A 14,353-nucleotide genomic window follows, 5' to 3' on the forward strand; every position below is an offset into this window, starting at 1 on the left:
AACCCAGCACACTGTTACAAGCCACGCTCATGGTGACCGTGTGCTGCCGGGACAGGGACCGAGATCCACCATGAACGCGGACGCCTCCGGCCCCGCCCCCACGAGCTCCCCGGTCTAGGACGGCCGGGAGTGCCCGGGACAGGGAGGGGGACACGCGGCGCCACCCAGACCCTGCAGGGGGCGCCCGAGAGCGCCCGCGGCCCTGCAGGGCAGAGGCCAAAGCCCCCGAGCGGAGCCCGGCGGGACAGCGCATGCGCCGCGCGCACGTTGGTCTCGCGCTCGTTCTCCCCCACTTCCGCGGCGCTGTCAGTGCGCCTGCGCGCCGGGCCTTCTCGGCCGCCGGGAGCTGCAGGGAGGCAGTGGCCGTGTCGCCCGCTCGGAGGCTTCCGCGCCGCTGCCCCGGGGCCGGGCCGGGCATGGCGGGGCGGCGGTGCGCGGGCGGGGCGGCGCTGGCTGAGGCGCCGGGTTGCGGGGGCGCGGAGCCGGCGCGGGAGCTGTTCGAGGCCTGCCGCAACGGGGACGTGGAGCGCGTCAAGCGCCTGGTGCGGCCCGACAACGTGAACAGCCGCGACACGGCGGGCAGGAAGTCCAGCCCGCTGCACTTCGCCGCAGGTACGGCCGGGCCCGCTGCCTCCCGCCGGGCTGCCCCGCCCCGCCTCGCGCCTGGGCCGGCCCTGCACCGCGACATCGCCGCCACCGCCGCCCCCGGCAGGCGGCACCAGGGTGTCCCCGAGCGCTGGGACACGAGTGGTCTTTGGCAGCCACGTAACTGGGACCAGCTGCTTGGCACGGGCGACTTCTAGTCTCTGCCGGGGGGTCACGGCGGGGTAGAGCGTCGCGCCACAGGACCTGGGAGCAAGGTGCTGTACGCAGCGCAGGGCCTCACAAATACCGGCCCTGCACTGGTTGAGCAGTGTCTTGGCCCCAGTGCTTTTATTCAGAAGTTTGCACCCAGGTGCATTAGCCCACAAAAAGCCCCCACGGCTGCCGTCTTCTGAGACGGGTGGTTTCCATCCTGACCTCCAAAGTGATCAGTCGGCTTTTTAAGTCCGTGGAGCCATGTGTTCATGAGCAGGGTGCCCCGCTAGCTGATTCAAATCATTCTTCCTTGAGAATGTTTTCCTTTAATTAAGCCGGGCACCCACTTGTTTGCTTTCAATCCCTTAATTCTTCACTCATCAAGGTTTTTTATTATTAATCAAAAATCTTTATTCATCTGTTGCACATTATGGAGGTGATAACAGAAAAATCGAAGCTCTGAGGAGGTAGTCATGTAAAACAGTACCATTTAAATGCCTGCATGAGCAAAAGAATCATCCTGCTTGGGTTTGCAAAATGGAAATTGAAAACTCTTACATCTGAAAAATAAAACCCTTGTTGCATTAGTTTAGATTCTAAACAGAGAGAGGCACAGGGGATGTGTGCCACTAGGCAGTAAAGACGCTGAGCGGTCACTTAATTGACTATACTCATCCCTTTCATTACTGGATACAGTTGCGTTACAAGGAGGTTACTGATGATTTCCCTCCTAGGACAGCTCAGCCTGCTAGACTTTGATAAAATCTGATAGAGCTGCCAGTCTCTTGTTAAGATTGACTTCCACTGCTGGAGTTGGGCCTTTTCTACAGTGACCTGAACTATAATAAAATCAAGACTATAATATAATATAGAACACTAGTTTTAATTTGTGTTTTGTTCCCTTGGTTAAGGTTTGAATATTATTAAGTACTGCTCCTTCAGTTTTCTGTCTCTGGAGGGATTACTAGGTTATAGAAGATAGAGAAACCTTCCAGGAAGTGGTAACAAAGGCTCTGCTGTCTTATTCACTGCAAAACGATTATTAATAAGCTTGGGTGTGTACTTTCATTTCTAGAGCATGTGCTGGGAAAATTTTGTTGGTTTAATTCTCTTCTAGAGAAATCTGTTCGCCTTTATAGACTATTGCTTTGACGCAGAGGTGAAGCCACAGCACAAGGAACTGTTTGAATTGGTTTGTGTCCTTGCATTGCAACTTAGGTGTCCTTGTTTGTTTGGTTTTGTTTTGGGTTTTTTTTAACTTTTTTGGGCAGACATTGTTGAATTCTCTCGCAGTCCTTAAATAAAAGCAATTTCCAGTCTTCTTCCTGATACGAGAGACACTTTATAAAGTGGATTTTAAAGCACACATAATAATGATAGAAAGACGGTGACAGTAGGATCTGGTTGAAGATTAATCTGGACTCTGTAGTATGCGGCAGAAGTGCACCTCTGGCCATTAAGTTGTATTGAAGGTTAAATAGACTGTTGGTCAATCCCTGTGCAGAAAGGTAGTGGTATCTAGCTGTCAAAAACAGATTTCATGTCACACAGGCAGACAAGGAGCATGTCAACCAAAAAGTACAATAGAGAGTTGGTGGGGTTTATGGTAACTAGATGCTGTTCCTGTGAATAAAATTTTTTTACAGAAACTCTGTTCATCTACGGTAACTACACAAAAGAACACACTACTTACAAACGTAAGTAGAAGGGCTATTAACTCAATGCAGAAAGGCTAGAGAAACCATTTCAAATCCCAAGGAAGATCTAGGAGTTAAGTCACAGGAATCTACACAATAAGCTTAGTTGTCATAGCTGGAAAAAAGGGTGGTAGAGGCATCTCTTGGCTGTTCTGCAGTGGAATGTTTCTCACAATAATGGAGAGGATAGGAAAGGAAAGAAGGCCTGTCTCTGACTCAATATGTGAACTCCAATATTTGGTCTTGCAAGTGGCTCCAGAGTCAGGAATAAGTACCACAAAACTGTGGGTGCACTGATAGAGATTTTTTGGGCCAGTACCAATGGCCAAATTTAATCTTCTTTTAAGGAGCCGTATCAGCCAATACTGATCCAATTCTGATATGCAGCTGGGCAGCTTGGACACCAGCATCAGGCTGGTACGTCTGGTGTGCCGGGAGGGAAGGGGCTTAGGGAGGGGCAGATTGAGGCCCCCAGGGTGAGGGAGGGAGTGGGGCAAGGGCAGGCACTGTTCAGCAGGGGGAGGGGGAAGCAGCTTCTGCCCTGCACCCATCTGTGGGGGCATGTGACCTGTGTTCAGGACAAGTGCAGGCTGCTGCTGCAGGCTGGGACTGGGGTGGTGCCAGGCTCTTCCTGGGAGGGGAGCAGAGCCAGGCTGCGCTTGGGACAGGTGGCAGTGGCATTGGGAAGGGGCTGCAGGGGGAAGGCTGCTGCAGCCACCCCAGAATTTGCCATAGCCCCCCTCCCAGCACTGCTGCCGCCTGCCCCGAGCCCAGCCCTGCCCAACACCCCTGCCAGGGATAGCCTAGCACTGCCCCAGTCCACAGCAGCAGCCTGCCTTCGCCCCACACGCAGATCCAGGGGAACATGCCCCCCATGACCTCCCAGGATGCGTGCAGTGGCAGGAGCCTCTCCCCCTGGTCAAGCCACTCATGACTCATCCCACGCCCCCCACTGGCTGTGCAATGCCTGCCCCAGTCCCTCCCTACTGCAGGGGCCTCAATTTGCCGCTCCCCACACCTCTTCCCTTCTCACAACAGACTTATCAGTCAGATCCTGCTCTCCAAGCCGTCAGGCTATGCTCCTGGCTGCGTACATGCTGCAGCTGTGCACATGCACGGGGCATTTATTGGCCACCTCAGGCAAAAATGCAGATTTCTGATGCTATCGATTTTTCCCTATATCAGTGCCAATCCGATATGAGACTGAACATATATATCTACGCAAAACAATAAAGAAAAATGATGAGCCCCTCCTGTAGCAGTGGGGTAATGCTGAAGAGGAGGTATTGCATAGGTAGAAGCTCCCTCTTCTTTGTCCACGAAGGCAGTCTTCTCTTTCTATCCTTAATTAAAGCAAGAGGCACTGCTATGTATGGCAATTGGCTCCCTTCTCCAAGCTGTCCATTGAAAAATAAACAGTATTGATCCACCAACATTACTGTCCTCAGTGCCTTGCTGAAAGGGGAGAGTTAATCAGAGGCACTGCTATACTCACATTGGCTCCTTCTCCCATACACACTTCCCCAAGGAAGTGAGGAATCCATGCTAAATCCATACAGAAGTTCCAGGAATCACTGGTGAAGCATCTCATTTGTTTTTGAATTTTAAATAATGCCTACCCAGAGCCAAAAGACGTTCTTGCCTCAGGCTGCAATCCTAGTTGTAGCCAGTCTCACAGAAAAGATTTACTTGATTCAGCAGGTTCTAATGAAGACTGCAGTGGAAGTTCGGGGCTGTAGCTATTTTGTTAGCATTCATACTGTGTGACACTAGTTTCAGTGGATTCTGAAAAGTTATGGCAAGTAGCAATCACAAGGCTTTGACATCAATCTGGGTGCTAGCTGATCTTGAGTTTTCCAGCTGCATGATAGCTATCCAGGAATTATCTGTACTGTGATTTGAATGTCAAATTTTTGTCTACATGTGTTGATCATGTGAAGATCTGTCTGGGGACTAGCAGCTCCAAGAGAGGGATTTCATGCTTGATCCTTTGGATCTTTTTAGGAGTGAAGCTTGTTCTTCATTGTGTTAGAGAGCTGCTGAAACACCCCAAGGGCCTTTATCGTCATCATCAGTTACATCCTATAAGGTTTAGCTCTGTAGGCAGAATAAAGTTCAGCGAGTGCCTGAAGTCATCCTAGCTTCTTGAAAAGACATAACCAGAAAAACTTAATACATAGGGATAGACATGTTTAGCAATGTTGATATATGGGAATTTCAAAAATGTTTAATGGTATAGCTCTGGCATTGCCAATCTGTGGCCTTATGGGCTAGATCCAACCCATGGATGTGGGGCTTCAGCAGGGTGCTCTCTCTGTGCTGCCATGTAGACAAGTGTTGGCAGCAGGCAGGTCCTTGCGCCCGCCTGTCTGCCTGCCTCTGACCCAGGGTGGGTTATCCCAGCCCACAGACAGAAAATGTTGCTGATCCTGGCATAGCTAAATTAGGGTAATGAATTGCAGAATTGACTTGAAACAAAGCTTGTGTTACTGCAAGATAACATTAAATCGGCCTGGTACTCGCTCGCTGAGTAATTATTATCTGCTTGTATAGTCTTTTATGACAATGGAAAACATTTACTCCCTCAGCCAGTATTACTTGCAAGCTAGGTTTAATTAAAATACAAAGCATATATTTTGCTTTCCAATAATTTAAGGATTATGTAAAGCCTCACCTAAGAGTTCATTTAAAAATCTATTCTTTTCTCATCCTTAATCAGATCTTTATACTTATATTAGGAATCACTGAAAATAGACATTCTGAACATCCTTAAATAACAGCCCTGCAGACTCCTACCAAATTACTTCAGAGGCTACTTGCCTGTTGGATGTTTCTTCCAAGGGTTTAAGTGATGATTCCAAGGAAGAAAAGATTGAGTATGCTGTGTTAAGTGCATGATGTCAGCTCTGCTAGATTTTTTTTTTTTTTTTTATCTGGGAGCAGTTGATTTTTTTTTAACAATGATAGGCCTTACGATTAAGTAAAACAGCTTTTCATGAGTAAATGGCTTTTTTATTTCATAAAAAGCTTGCATGATTAAATATCTTGTCCTGACTCTGACATAGATCCATTTGTGAGTTGAGAGAGGATTGTGTGTTGGTATTTAAATGTGAGCAGCAATCTTCCATTTAATTTAGAATTTTAAGCTCAGGTCTACCATTATTTTACCGTTTCTTTGAATTATTGTAGTATTTAGGAGCCCTAATCTAGGTTCAGTATAGCCACAGAACAAAAAGTTGGTTCTTGCCTCAGAGTGCTTGCACCTTTAAAAGGAATCCTGTATATTGGAATTTGTGGCAAAATTGTTTCCTGTCTCCTAAAATGAAAACTGATCGCTATTAACAGAGAACTTCAAGATTCTTACTTGCTTTAAATCTCAAACATTTCATTTCGCTTAGATTGTTCTGACCAGATATTATGTTTAGATTTTATATCTAGAATTTAGATCGCTATTTCATTTTCTGTTATTTTTTTCTTGTTGATGACAGATTGACTATAATTAGTTTCACAGAAAAAAGTTGTTATAGTTGACAGGTTTGAAGATAGAAAGTTGAAAATAATTCTGTTGTCCCTAGTGAATGGTTTGCAGGATACATGTGGTTAGTAAAGACAACTAAATTAAAAAATTGCTTTTTATCTGGATTTTCCTTATTTATCCTGTCATATTAGCCTGTGCCGAGCTGACATTACCTATTAAGAGCTTATTTAGTGCATGGAAAGTGCCTTGTTTGTTTCTGTCAAGATATGTTGAAAGACTTAAATTTCTAACTATTTAATACATCTTTAAAAGGGGGTGGTTTTTGTATGGCTTAGCAAAACAGAATCCAAAATGAGGACTAGTAAAGAGACCTGTGAACTGCGCAAGGCAACAGATACAGTTTTAAAAAGGATGTAATCGCTACAGGAAGTGGTTGAAACAGTTTATTCTAGAAAAAGCTAAACAACCACCATATTTTCCAAATATGTTACTGAAAATCTGCAAGTTAGTTGACACTGACCTGTTTAATGTACCCTACAATTTATAAGAGGAAATTGTCTTACTCAAAGGAAGGAAACAGGTTTTGTAAAGATGCTGTGAAATGAGCCACCTCTAAATTAGCATATAGGGCAAGGGCAAGTCACCACTTGTAGCATAAAGCTGGAGTCCTGGTTTTGAATACAGTAGTGACCCCCTTCAAGTGTTTTGATTTCCTATTTTTACTTTTGGTCTTTTCTTTATTTATAGCTTTTGTCCTTGGTGGGCTATACAAAATCCCCTCTTTGTTTCAGGCTTTGGTCGGAAGGATGTAGTTGAATATTTGCTTCAGAGTGGTGCCAATGTCCATGCACGGGATGATGGGGGCCTCATTCCTCTTCATAATGCCTGCTCTTTTGGTCATGCTGAAGTTGTCAATCTTCTCTTGCGTCATGGTGCAGATCCTAATGCTCGGGATAATTGGAACTATACTCCCCTTCACGAAGCTGCCATTAAGGGAAAGATTGATGTCTGTATAGGTAGGTAATTTTCTTAAATTTCCCCTGCTGCTGGCTGATTTCCATATGACGCACTAAAACCTTTCAAAGCCCCTATTTTTCTTTATCAAGCTGTGTTTACCAATACATTTTAGAATGTCTTACATTTGCTAAAACAAAAAATCTATTTTAAACTGGAACTTGCACTTCAGAAATAAAATAGCTGCAATTTTAAAAAACGTCTTTTGACTTTTCCTGTTGGTTACTCAAGTACAAAAAGAAATGCCCTGTAACCTCAGATACCGCCTTAATGTTGATGTGGTCAAGGGAACGAGAGGGATGTAAGATGGATTCATTTTGAAAATTGGTTTGCCCCCAAGACTCACTTTCCTACCTGCTCCTTCCCAATCCTGAGACAATGCTTTTAAGACATGGAAGACATGCTTTTAAGAATGGAAGCTATTACTAATAATGGATTAATTCTGTTTTTTTTGTGCCACTACTCTTGCTTAGCTAGTCAAAGCCTTTACTAGGAGGAAGAGATTAAATTGAACTTGTGTTCTGACTAAACATTTATGAGCACGATAAAGGCAAAATGGAGTCGAGAAATTAAATTTGTTTGAGCCCTTAGCTTCAGACATGCAGTTCTGCAGATATTATTCTGAACCTTTACTCTGACATAATAGTTTATCATCACTTTAGGCACATTATTTTGAGGAAGGTAAATTTACAAAACAGCTTTAAGGGATCTTGACACAAAGGAAACTGACATCCTCTACCCAACTGTTCTCTTCTATTGGGTCCCAGTTGAATGATAAGCCATAGCATAAGCCTGGTTTTTCAGAATTCTTTTCACATAAAGGATTTTGCTATTGTAGTTCTGTTACAACATGGTGCTGAGCCGACCATCCGTAATACAGATGGAAGGACAGCTTTGGACTTAGCAGATCCATCAGCAAAGTCAGTGCTGACTGGTAAGTGATGCACATTCATTTTCAAATGGTACACATTGGCTTATAGCTGTCATAATTCTTATGAAAAATATTCTTTCCTGTGTGGATTTCTCATTTCTTAATATTAACTTAATCATAATTTACCTTTTACAGCTCCAAACAGAATCATTTTGTGGGCTGAATGTTCTCAAAATGCAGGCATGCGACATGATGTGTTCTGGAAAGCTGATTATTGTGCTAATTTAATGGTTTGCTTTCATACCAGCACTTTACTCTTCTCTGAGGATTGTGCAGGCTGTTAACATTATGTATAAAAGTATTTTTTATGTGGCTACCTCAAATATAAATGACAGGTTCTTTGTCTAAATTAGTATCCAACTGTGTGTGTCTAAGTATAAACAAAATCCATTTTCTGTTAATTTTCAGGTGAATACAAGAAAGATGAGCTCTTAGAAAGTGCCAGGTATGTATTTCTGTGGAAAATATGAATATGGCAGTGTTGTGAGAATTGTCCACTTTTCATATAATGTATGTAAATTAACTTTGAGCTGGCTTGGTACAAGGCCAGGGCTGTCCCTTGTGGGTGAAACTGATAAACAGTTATGAGACATTCCTTTTTTTTTTTGAGAGAGAGGAGTTGATGTCAGCAAAACAGAAGTAAATATAAATTTGCTTAAGTTTTTCCTTCATAAAGGTTTAAACAAGAAGCATACTTATCATATTTACTCAAGTATAAGGTGACCCAGAATATAAGACAACCCCCAATAATTAGATTCTGTATATGGGAAATTCATAAATTTGTTATAATTTTCCACCTGTGGAATCTAATTATTGGAGCCAAATTTTTCCCCCTCTCATAGCTGCAGCAGGAAAAATAATTCTGGGGGGTTAGGTTGCCCTCTCCCCTCCCCAGCTTCTTCCACACACTGGGGAAGCCAAAGGGCAACTTAGCCCCCCAGATACCAGCAAATTACTACGGGCACCCATAGACATAGTTTATTCAGAATTGATGCACCTTGCTTTAGCACAGGTACTCCATAAATACATTTTTAAGCAGCATTGTTGTACCTATTTACACATAGCACAAACTATGCATAATAATAGTCCAAAGCCAAAAAGCTTAAGATTAGAGGTCTACCGAAATCTATGAGGTGGCTGGCTGATTTTATGGCCAGATCCTGGGGCCAGCTGCCATTTTCACAGGCCGAGTGTGATGCCTCCCACCCCACATGCCTCTGGCTGAGTGACCCCAGCAGTCCCACCACTCCCTGCAGATTGCCAGATGGTCCAAAACCAAAGCAGGAGGCGGGCAGGCTGCACAAACAGCTGCAGCAGGGTCCCAGGCCAGCTGTGACAGGCAGCTAGGAGGCTACACTGGAGTCTGTGGAGCCCTGGCCCTGCTCATGTGTGCACCCACCGCCAGCAACGAGCCAGGCCAGGGCTCTGCAGGCTCCAGTGCAGCCTCCCAGCTGCCTGCCACAGCTGGGAAATAACATGTACTGTAACATTTTAATTTTTTCTTTTTCATATGATTTATTTTTTAATCTATAATTTATTAAAATATATTCTGAAAGACTTTATGTGCAGCTCTCGACACCTCACCAAAACTCATTAAGTAGCCCTCCAGCTAAAATAATTGCCCACCCCTTCACTAATCTGTTCTTGTGGTAGGTTCGCATTGGTTTGTTTGCCCAGTGTAGGCCAAGTGTTGTATAGTTATGTTCAGTATTGGCTGCATTGAATCAGCTTCACAGTTGGTTTCCATTGCTGTGGGTACATGCTGCTTTTGGCAGCATTTTAATTATAGATAGTGTATTTAATGAGGTTTTCTTGTATGCAAATATAAGATGAGGGGCTCTTTTTCCCATGCTGCTTGTGGTGGGGGCAGGGAATCTTGTATTCAAGGAAATATGGGACTTCCTTAACTGTTGGCAGTCAAAACTCTGACGTGTTTTTAAAACCTTGTTTTGTAGGAGTGGAAATGAAGAAAAGATGATGTCTCTTCTTACACCATTAAATGTCAACTGTCATGCAAGTGATGGTAGAAAGGTATTTTAGTTAAAATGTTGCATTTAACTAAATCTTATTTTCAGATGTTGTTCAGCTTATTACTTTATATTTAAAACTAGCATTTGATCAAAATTTAAGAATTATTGGTTATTAGGTGTCAGTTCAAATTACTTAAATATTTGTGAAGATAAGGAATATACTTGTTGGCAGTTGTCAGAAGATTTTTTTTGTTTTGTTTTCTAAGCAGCCATTCACATACCTGGGTCAGGTAAAACACCTTTTCTTTAGGAACTTCTGCCTGACCTTTTCGCCAGCTGCATCAATGTCAAAGTCATAGAAAAGACCTCATATTTTTTTATGCTAATATTTATCAAATGACTTGATCAGTTAGTCCTTGGCTGTTCTTTTGCACTACTGTAGTCATGTACCCTAAGGTATATCAGTTATTTTGACATCACTTCTTCATAAAATTAAGGTAATGTTGTCATTTATAGGAATTGGATATTGTTTATATATTGGTAACTAGATAAGCACATTTAAGCTACAGATGCCAAAATCTGTCCAGGAAATCCAGAAATCCATTTAGGCTGAACCTACTTCGTTTTGAAGGGTCAAGTTTCCATCTTTTGGCCCTGTTAGATATTTGAGTAGGCTCATTCTTTGTGGTTTCTAACTTTCTCACAAATCAGGGCTGGGTAGGCCCTGTGCTAAGGGGCCTCCAAAATATTGGTGCTGCTGTTTCACTTACTCTAAAACATGTGTGGTCTCCAAAAACTAAAATTTCCTGGTGCTGATGATCTTCCTGAATGAAAAGGATAAGGTCATTGTGCAAAGTCTGTTGCTTCTTGTTGTTGTGTACTGGGCACTGTTAAATTTCCCCATCTGGTTTGGTTAGACAGAACATAAATCAATCATCTGCCTTGGGAGTGCAAGTGAAGGATAAGGTGATTTTTTTTTTTTTTTTTTTTCCCTCCAACCTCCTCCTTACTTCAAACCTACTCTTTTTTTTTTTTTTTCAAGTTTAGTTAATACCCATGGATTACATCAAAATTTAACTGGCCATTAGGTGAGGAGACCTATTCATAATATGGCAATCTGTACTGGTAGAATATTTACATTTATGAAAGAACTGAACTGAGAAGTAGTCATAGGTGGCTGAAGGGCTCAAAAATCTTTCATGGTAGCTATCATTTAAACGTATTATTGAAAAAACCTTGCTGTTTCAGTGTTTAGTGGGAAAAGTTGCCAGACACCTGGTTCAAACACTCTTTACTGATTCAGTATTTTGAGGACATTATTTTTACATATTTCATTATATTTACTGTTAGTTGGATTTATGATTTTGATTTATCTAAAACTTTGTCTTTTCAGTCAACTCCATTGCACTTAGCAGCTGGATATAACCGAGTTAAGATTGTGCAGTTGTTACTACAACATGGAGCTGATGTGCATGCTAAGGATAAAGGGTAAGCTTGTAATTCACTTGTTTGTTATGTATCAATAACAGACTTTATTATGCAATAGAGAACCCTTATTTAAAAAAAAATTTGAACCAAGTCACATGTCAGAAATTTTGAGGTTGATATGCTGTTTTTAACATACATTGTAAATTCATAAGTTTTGGTCCCAATTTTAAGAATAACCTTTTGTGCTAAATTGGCCATAACTGTGCTGCATTCTAAGTTATAAACAGACAACTGCTGAATGTTCAAAAGATGTGAAGTGATTTTTAGATAAATAGAAATGCTTTTATATCATTGCTGTTAAAATTCAGGACATGCCTCTGTAGTTGATCAAGTCTTCACTTCACTTCCCTTCGTTGTCATTATTTTTGTTCCCTAAAAAATTGTAATAAAATAATAGAACAACTTTGTTTCACATTTATTTGATTTTTAGATTGCATATTTCTAAGAGTTCTCTTATTGTATAAGGATTTGAGAAACCTGACTGAAATAAGCCAAGATTTTGGAAAACTGAATTTTTATTAACTCTTTCCTCCCTTCCCTCCCCCCCCCACACACACACACTTTAAAGGTACCTACAATATCCATCTAATGAAAGACCAAAGGTGAAACCCTTTTCAATCAGGCCTCCCTGACATTTCATCTCTCTGATTTCTCTAAGTTTTCCTGACAGTGTCTGTGCACACCCCACCTCCAGCGTGGGAGTATAGAAAACTTTTTTTTACCAGCCATCTTCCATTCCATTCTCTCTGGATTGCAAGGTCTTTGGGCCTCTTAAATACACAGCATACAGTCATGTCCAGTGACTTTAGAACCAACCAGTTAGATCAGTGGTACTCAACATAACTGGCCTTGCAAGCTAAATTCTGTGTGCCAGTCTGGCCCTGCACACCAGATCCAACCAGTCCAGTTATGTGGGCCATGTCATCTGGAACACACAGTGACCTCTCGGGTAAATGATTACACCACCTCTCAGGGGAGCTTGTTCCTTAGTCTGGACACCCTAGTTATAAAGAAGTTTTTCCTAATGTTCAACCTGAAACTGTCTTCCAGGAGTTTGTGGCCATTGTTTCTAGTTTTTCCCCAGGGTGCCCTGGTGAGCAGTTGTATGCCTCTGATATAGCAGTAAGCTGCAGTCGGGTCCGCTCTCAGCCTTCTTTTCTTTAGCCTGAAGAGTCCAAGATCTGTCAGCCTCTCCTCATGGTTTGCCATGCAAGTCCCTGATCATGCGGGTGGCCCTTCTCTGGACCCTTTTGAGCTTTAGCACATCCTTATTGAAGTGCGGTGCCCAGAACTGGATGCCGTACTCCAGCTGCAACCACACCAATGTTGAGTAAAGTGGAAGAATCACTTCTTTAGATTTACTGGAGATGCATCAGTTGATGCATGCCAGAGTTTTATTGGCCCCAGCAGCTACTGCGTCTCATTGCCGGCTCATATTCATGCTGGGGTCTGTTGTTACCCCCAGATCCCTTTCATTTGTAGTGCTGGTCAGGTTAATGATGCCACACTTTTAGGTGTGCTGGGGTTCTTCCTTCCCAGATGCAGCACTTTGCATTTCTCTACGTTGAGCCTCATCTAGTTCTGTTGTGCCCAGCATGCCAGCCTGTCTACGTCTGCTTGTATCTGCAGGTGTGTCCGCACAACCCCATGTCTTGGTGTCATCTGCAAACTTGGCCAATGGGCTTTTCACCCCCTCATCCAAGTCATTGATGAAGATATTGAACAGCACTGGGCCAAGTACCGACCCTTGGGGTACTGCCCACATCTCGCCACGGTGACACCGATCCATTCATTTGGACTCTCTGTGTCCTACCCCGCAACCAGTTTTGCACCCACTTGATGGTCCCGCAGTAAAGCCCAGTATCTTCCAGTTTTCTGATCGGTACCTCATAGGATACCAGGTCAAAGGCTTTTTGGAAGTCAAGGTATATGATGTCAACCACTTTTCTCTCATCCAGGTGACAAGTCTCCTGATCATAGAAAGATATGAAGTTGGTCAGACAAGACCTGCCCACAATGAAACCATGCTGGCTGTCATTCAGTATCATGCCTTCTGCAAGTTTGTCACATATAGCCTATTTGATGAATGTTTCTAGGATTTTCCTTGGAATAGAGTTAAGCTAATTGGCCTGTAGTTTCCTGGGTCTTCACACTTCCCCTTCTTGAAGATGGGCACAACATTGGCCCTCTTCCAGTCCTCTGGGATTTCTCCGGGGGCCCATGATTTTTTAAAGACTTTTGCCAGGGGCTATGCGATTACTTCAGCCAACTCTTGCAGCACTCTTGGGTGGAGTTCATCTGCTCCTGATTTTATATACTTCTGATTTCTTTAATTGATCATACACCAGTTCTGTGGCAATGGTGGGAATGATGTCAATCCCGCCCTGCTTGTTCTGTGCCCTCCCTGGCATGTTGTTCCCCTTGGTCTTGTGAAAGACCGAGGCAAAGTAGTCATTTAGGAGTTCCGTTTTATCCTGAGGCATTGAGTAGCAGCCCCACACTCCTATTAGTTTTCCTTTTACTGCCTATGTAGCTAAAGAAGGGCTTCTTGTTGTCCTTGATTTTTGTAGCTAATTTTAGTTCAGTTTCTGCCTTAGCTTGCTTAATCTGGTTTCTACAGGTGTGGGCCATTGTCAAGTAGTCTTCCTTAGAGGCTGTCCCAAGCTTCCAATGTTTGTATGCCTCTTTCTTTTTCTGTAGGAGGGCTGCAACTTCCTTGCTTTGCCAAGAGGGTTTTTTGACCCTTCTGCTACTTTTTCTCCATAAGGGAATGGATTTTTGCTGAGCCTTAAGGATTGTCTCCTTAAGGAATGACCATTTTTCTCATGCTCCCTTTATCTGTGGTCCTTGGTCTCTCAGGACACTCTCTACTAGTGACCTGAGCTTATTAAAATTTGCATTTTTGAAGTCTAAGACTTTTAGCTTGGTATCTGATTTGTCAGACTTGCGATGGACTATGAACGTAATGATTTCATGG

General features: G+C 43.2%; 1 protein-coding gene across 3 annotated transcripts in view; it reads left to right on the forward strand.

Annotated features, from left to right (window-relative positions):
• Nucleotides 1-326: 326 nt before the first annotated feature.
• The window catches only part of TNKS2 (tankyrase 2), a 54,282-nt gene continuing 40,255 nt past the window's right edge, over nucleotides 327-14,353 (forward strand). The window contains exons 1-6 of one of the 3 annotated variants that reach the window (XM_059729968.1): nucleotides 327-612; nucleotides 6,765-6,989; nucleotides 7,826-7,921; nucleotides 8,327-8,363; nucleotides 9,874-9,949; nucleotides 11,282-11,376. In XM_059729968.1, the coding sequence (XP_059585951.1) occupies nucleotides 417-612; nucleotides 6,765-6,989; nucleotides 7,826-7,921; nucleotides 8,327-8,363; nucleotides 9,874-9,949; nucleotides 11,282-11,376 (725 nt within the window). In that variant the 5' untranslated portion in view covers nucleotides 327-416. The remainder of the gene's footprint in view (nucleotides 613-6,764; nucleotides 6,990-7,825; nucleotides 7,922-8,326; nucleotides 8,364-9,873; nucleotides 9,950-11,281; nucleotides 11,377-14,353) is intronic. The other 2 variants (XM_059729967.1, XM_059729966.1) reach the window with 2 other exon arrangements.

The sequence above is a fragment of the Alligator mississippiensis genome, chromosome 6, assembly GCF_030867095.1.
Source record: "Alligator mississippiensis isolate rAllMis1 chromosome 6, rAllMis1, whole genome shotgun sequence".
Taxonomy (NCBI): domain Eukaryota; kingdom Metazoa; phylum Chordata; order Crocodylia; family Alligatoridae; genus Alligator; species Alligator mississippiensis.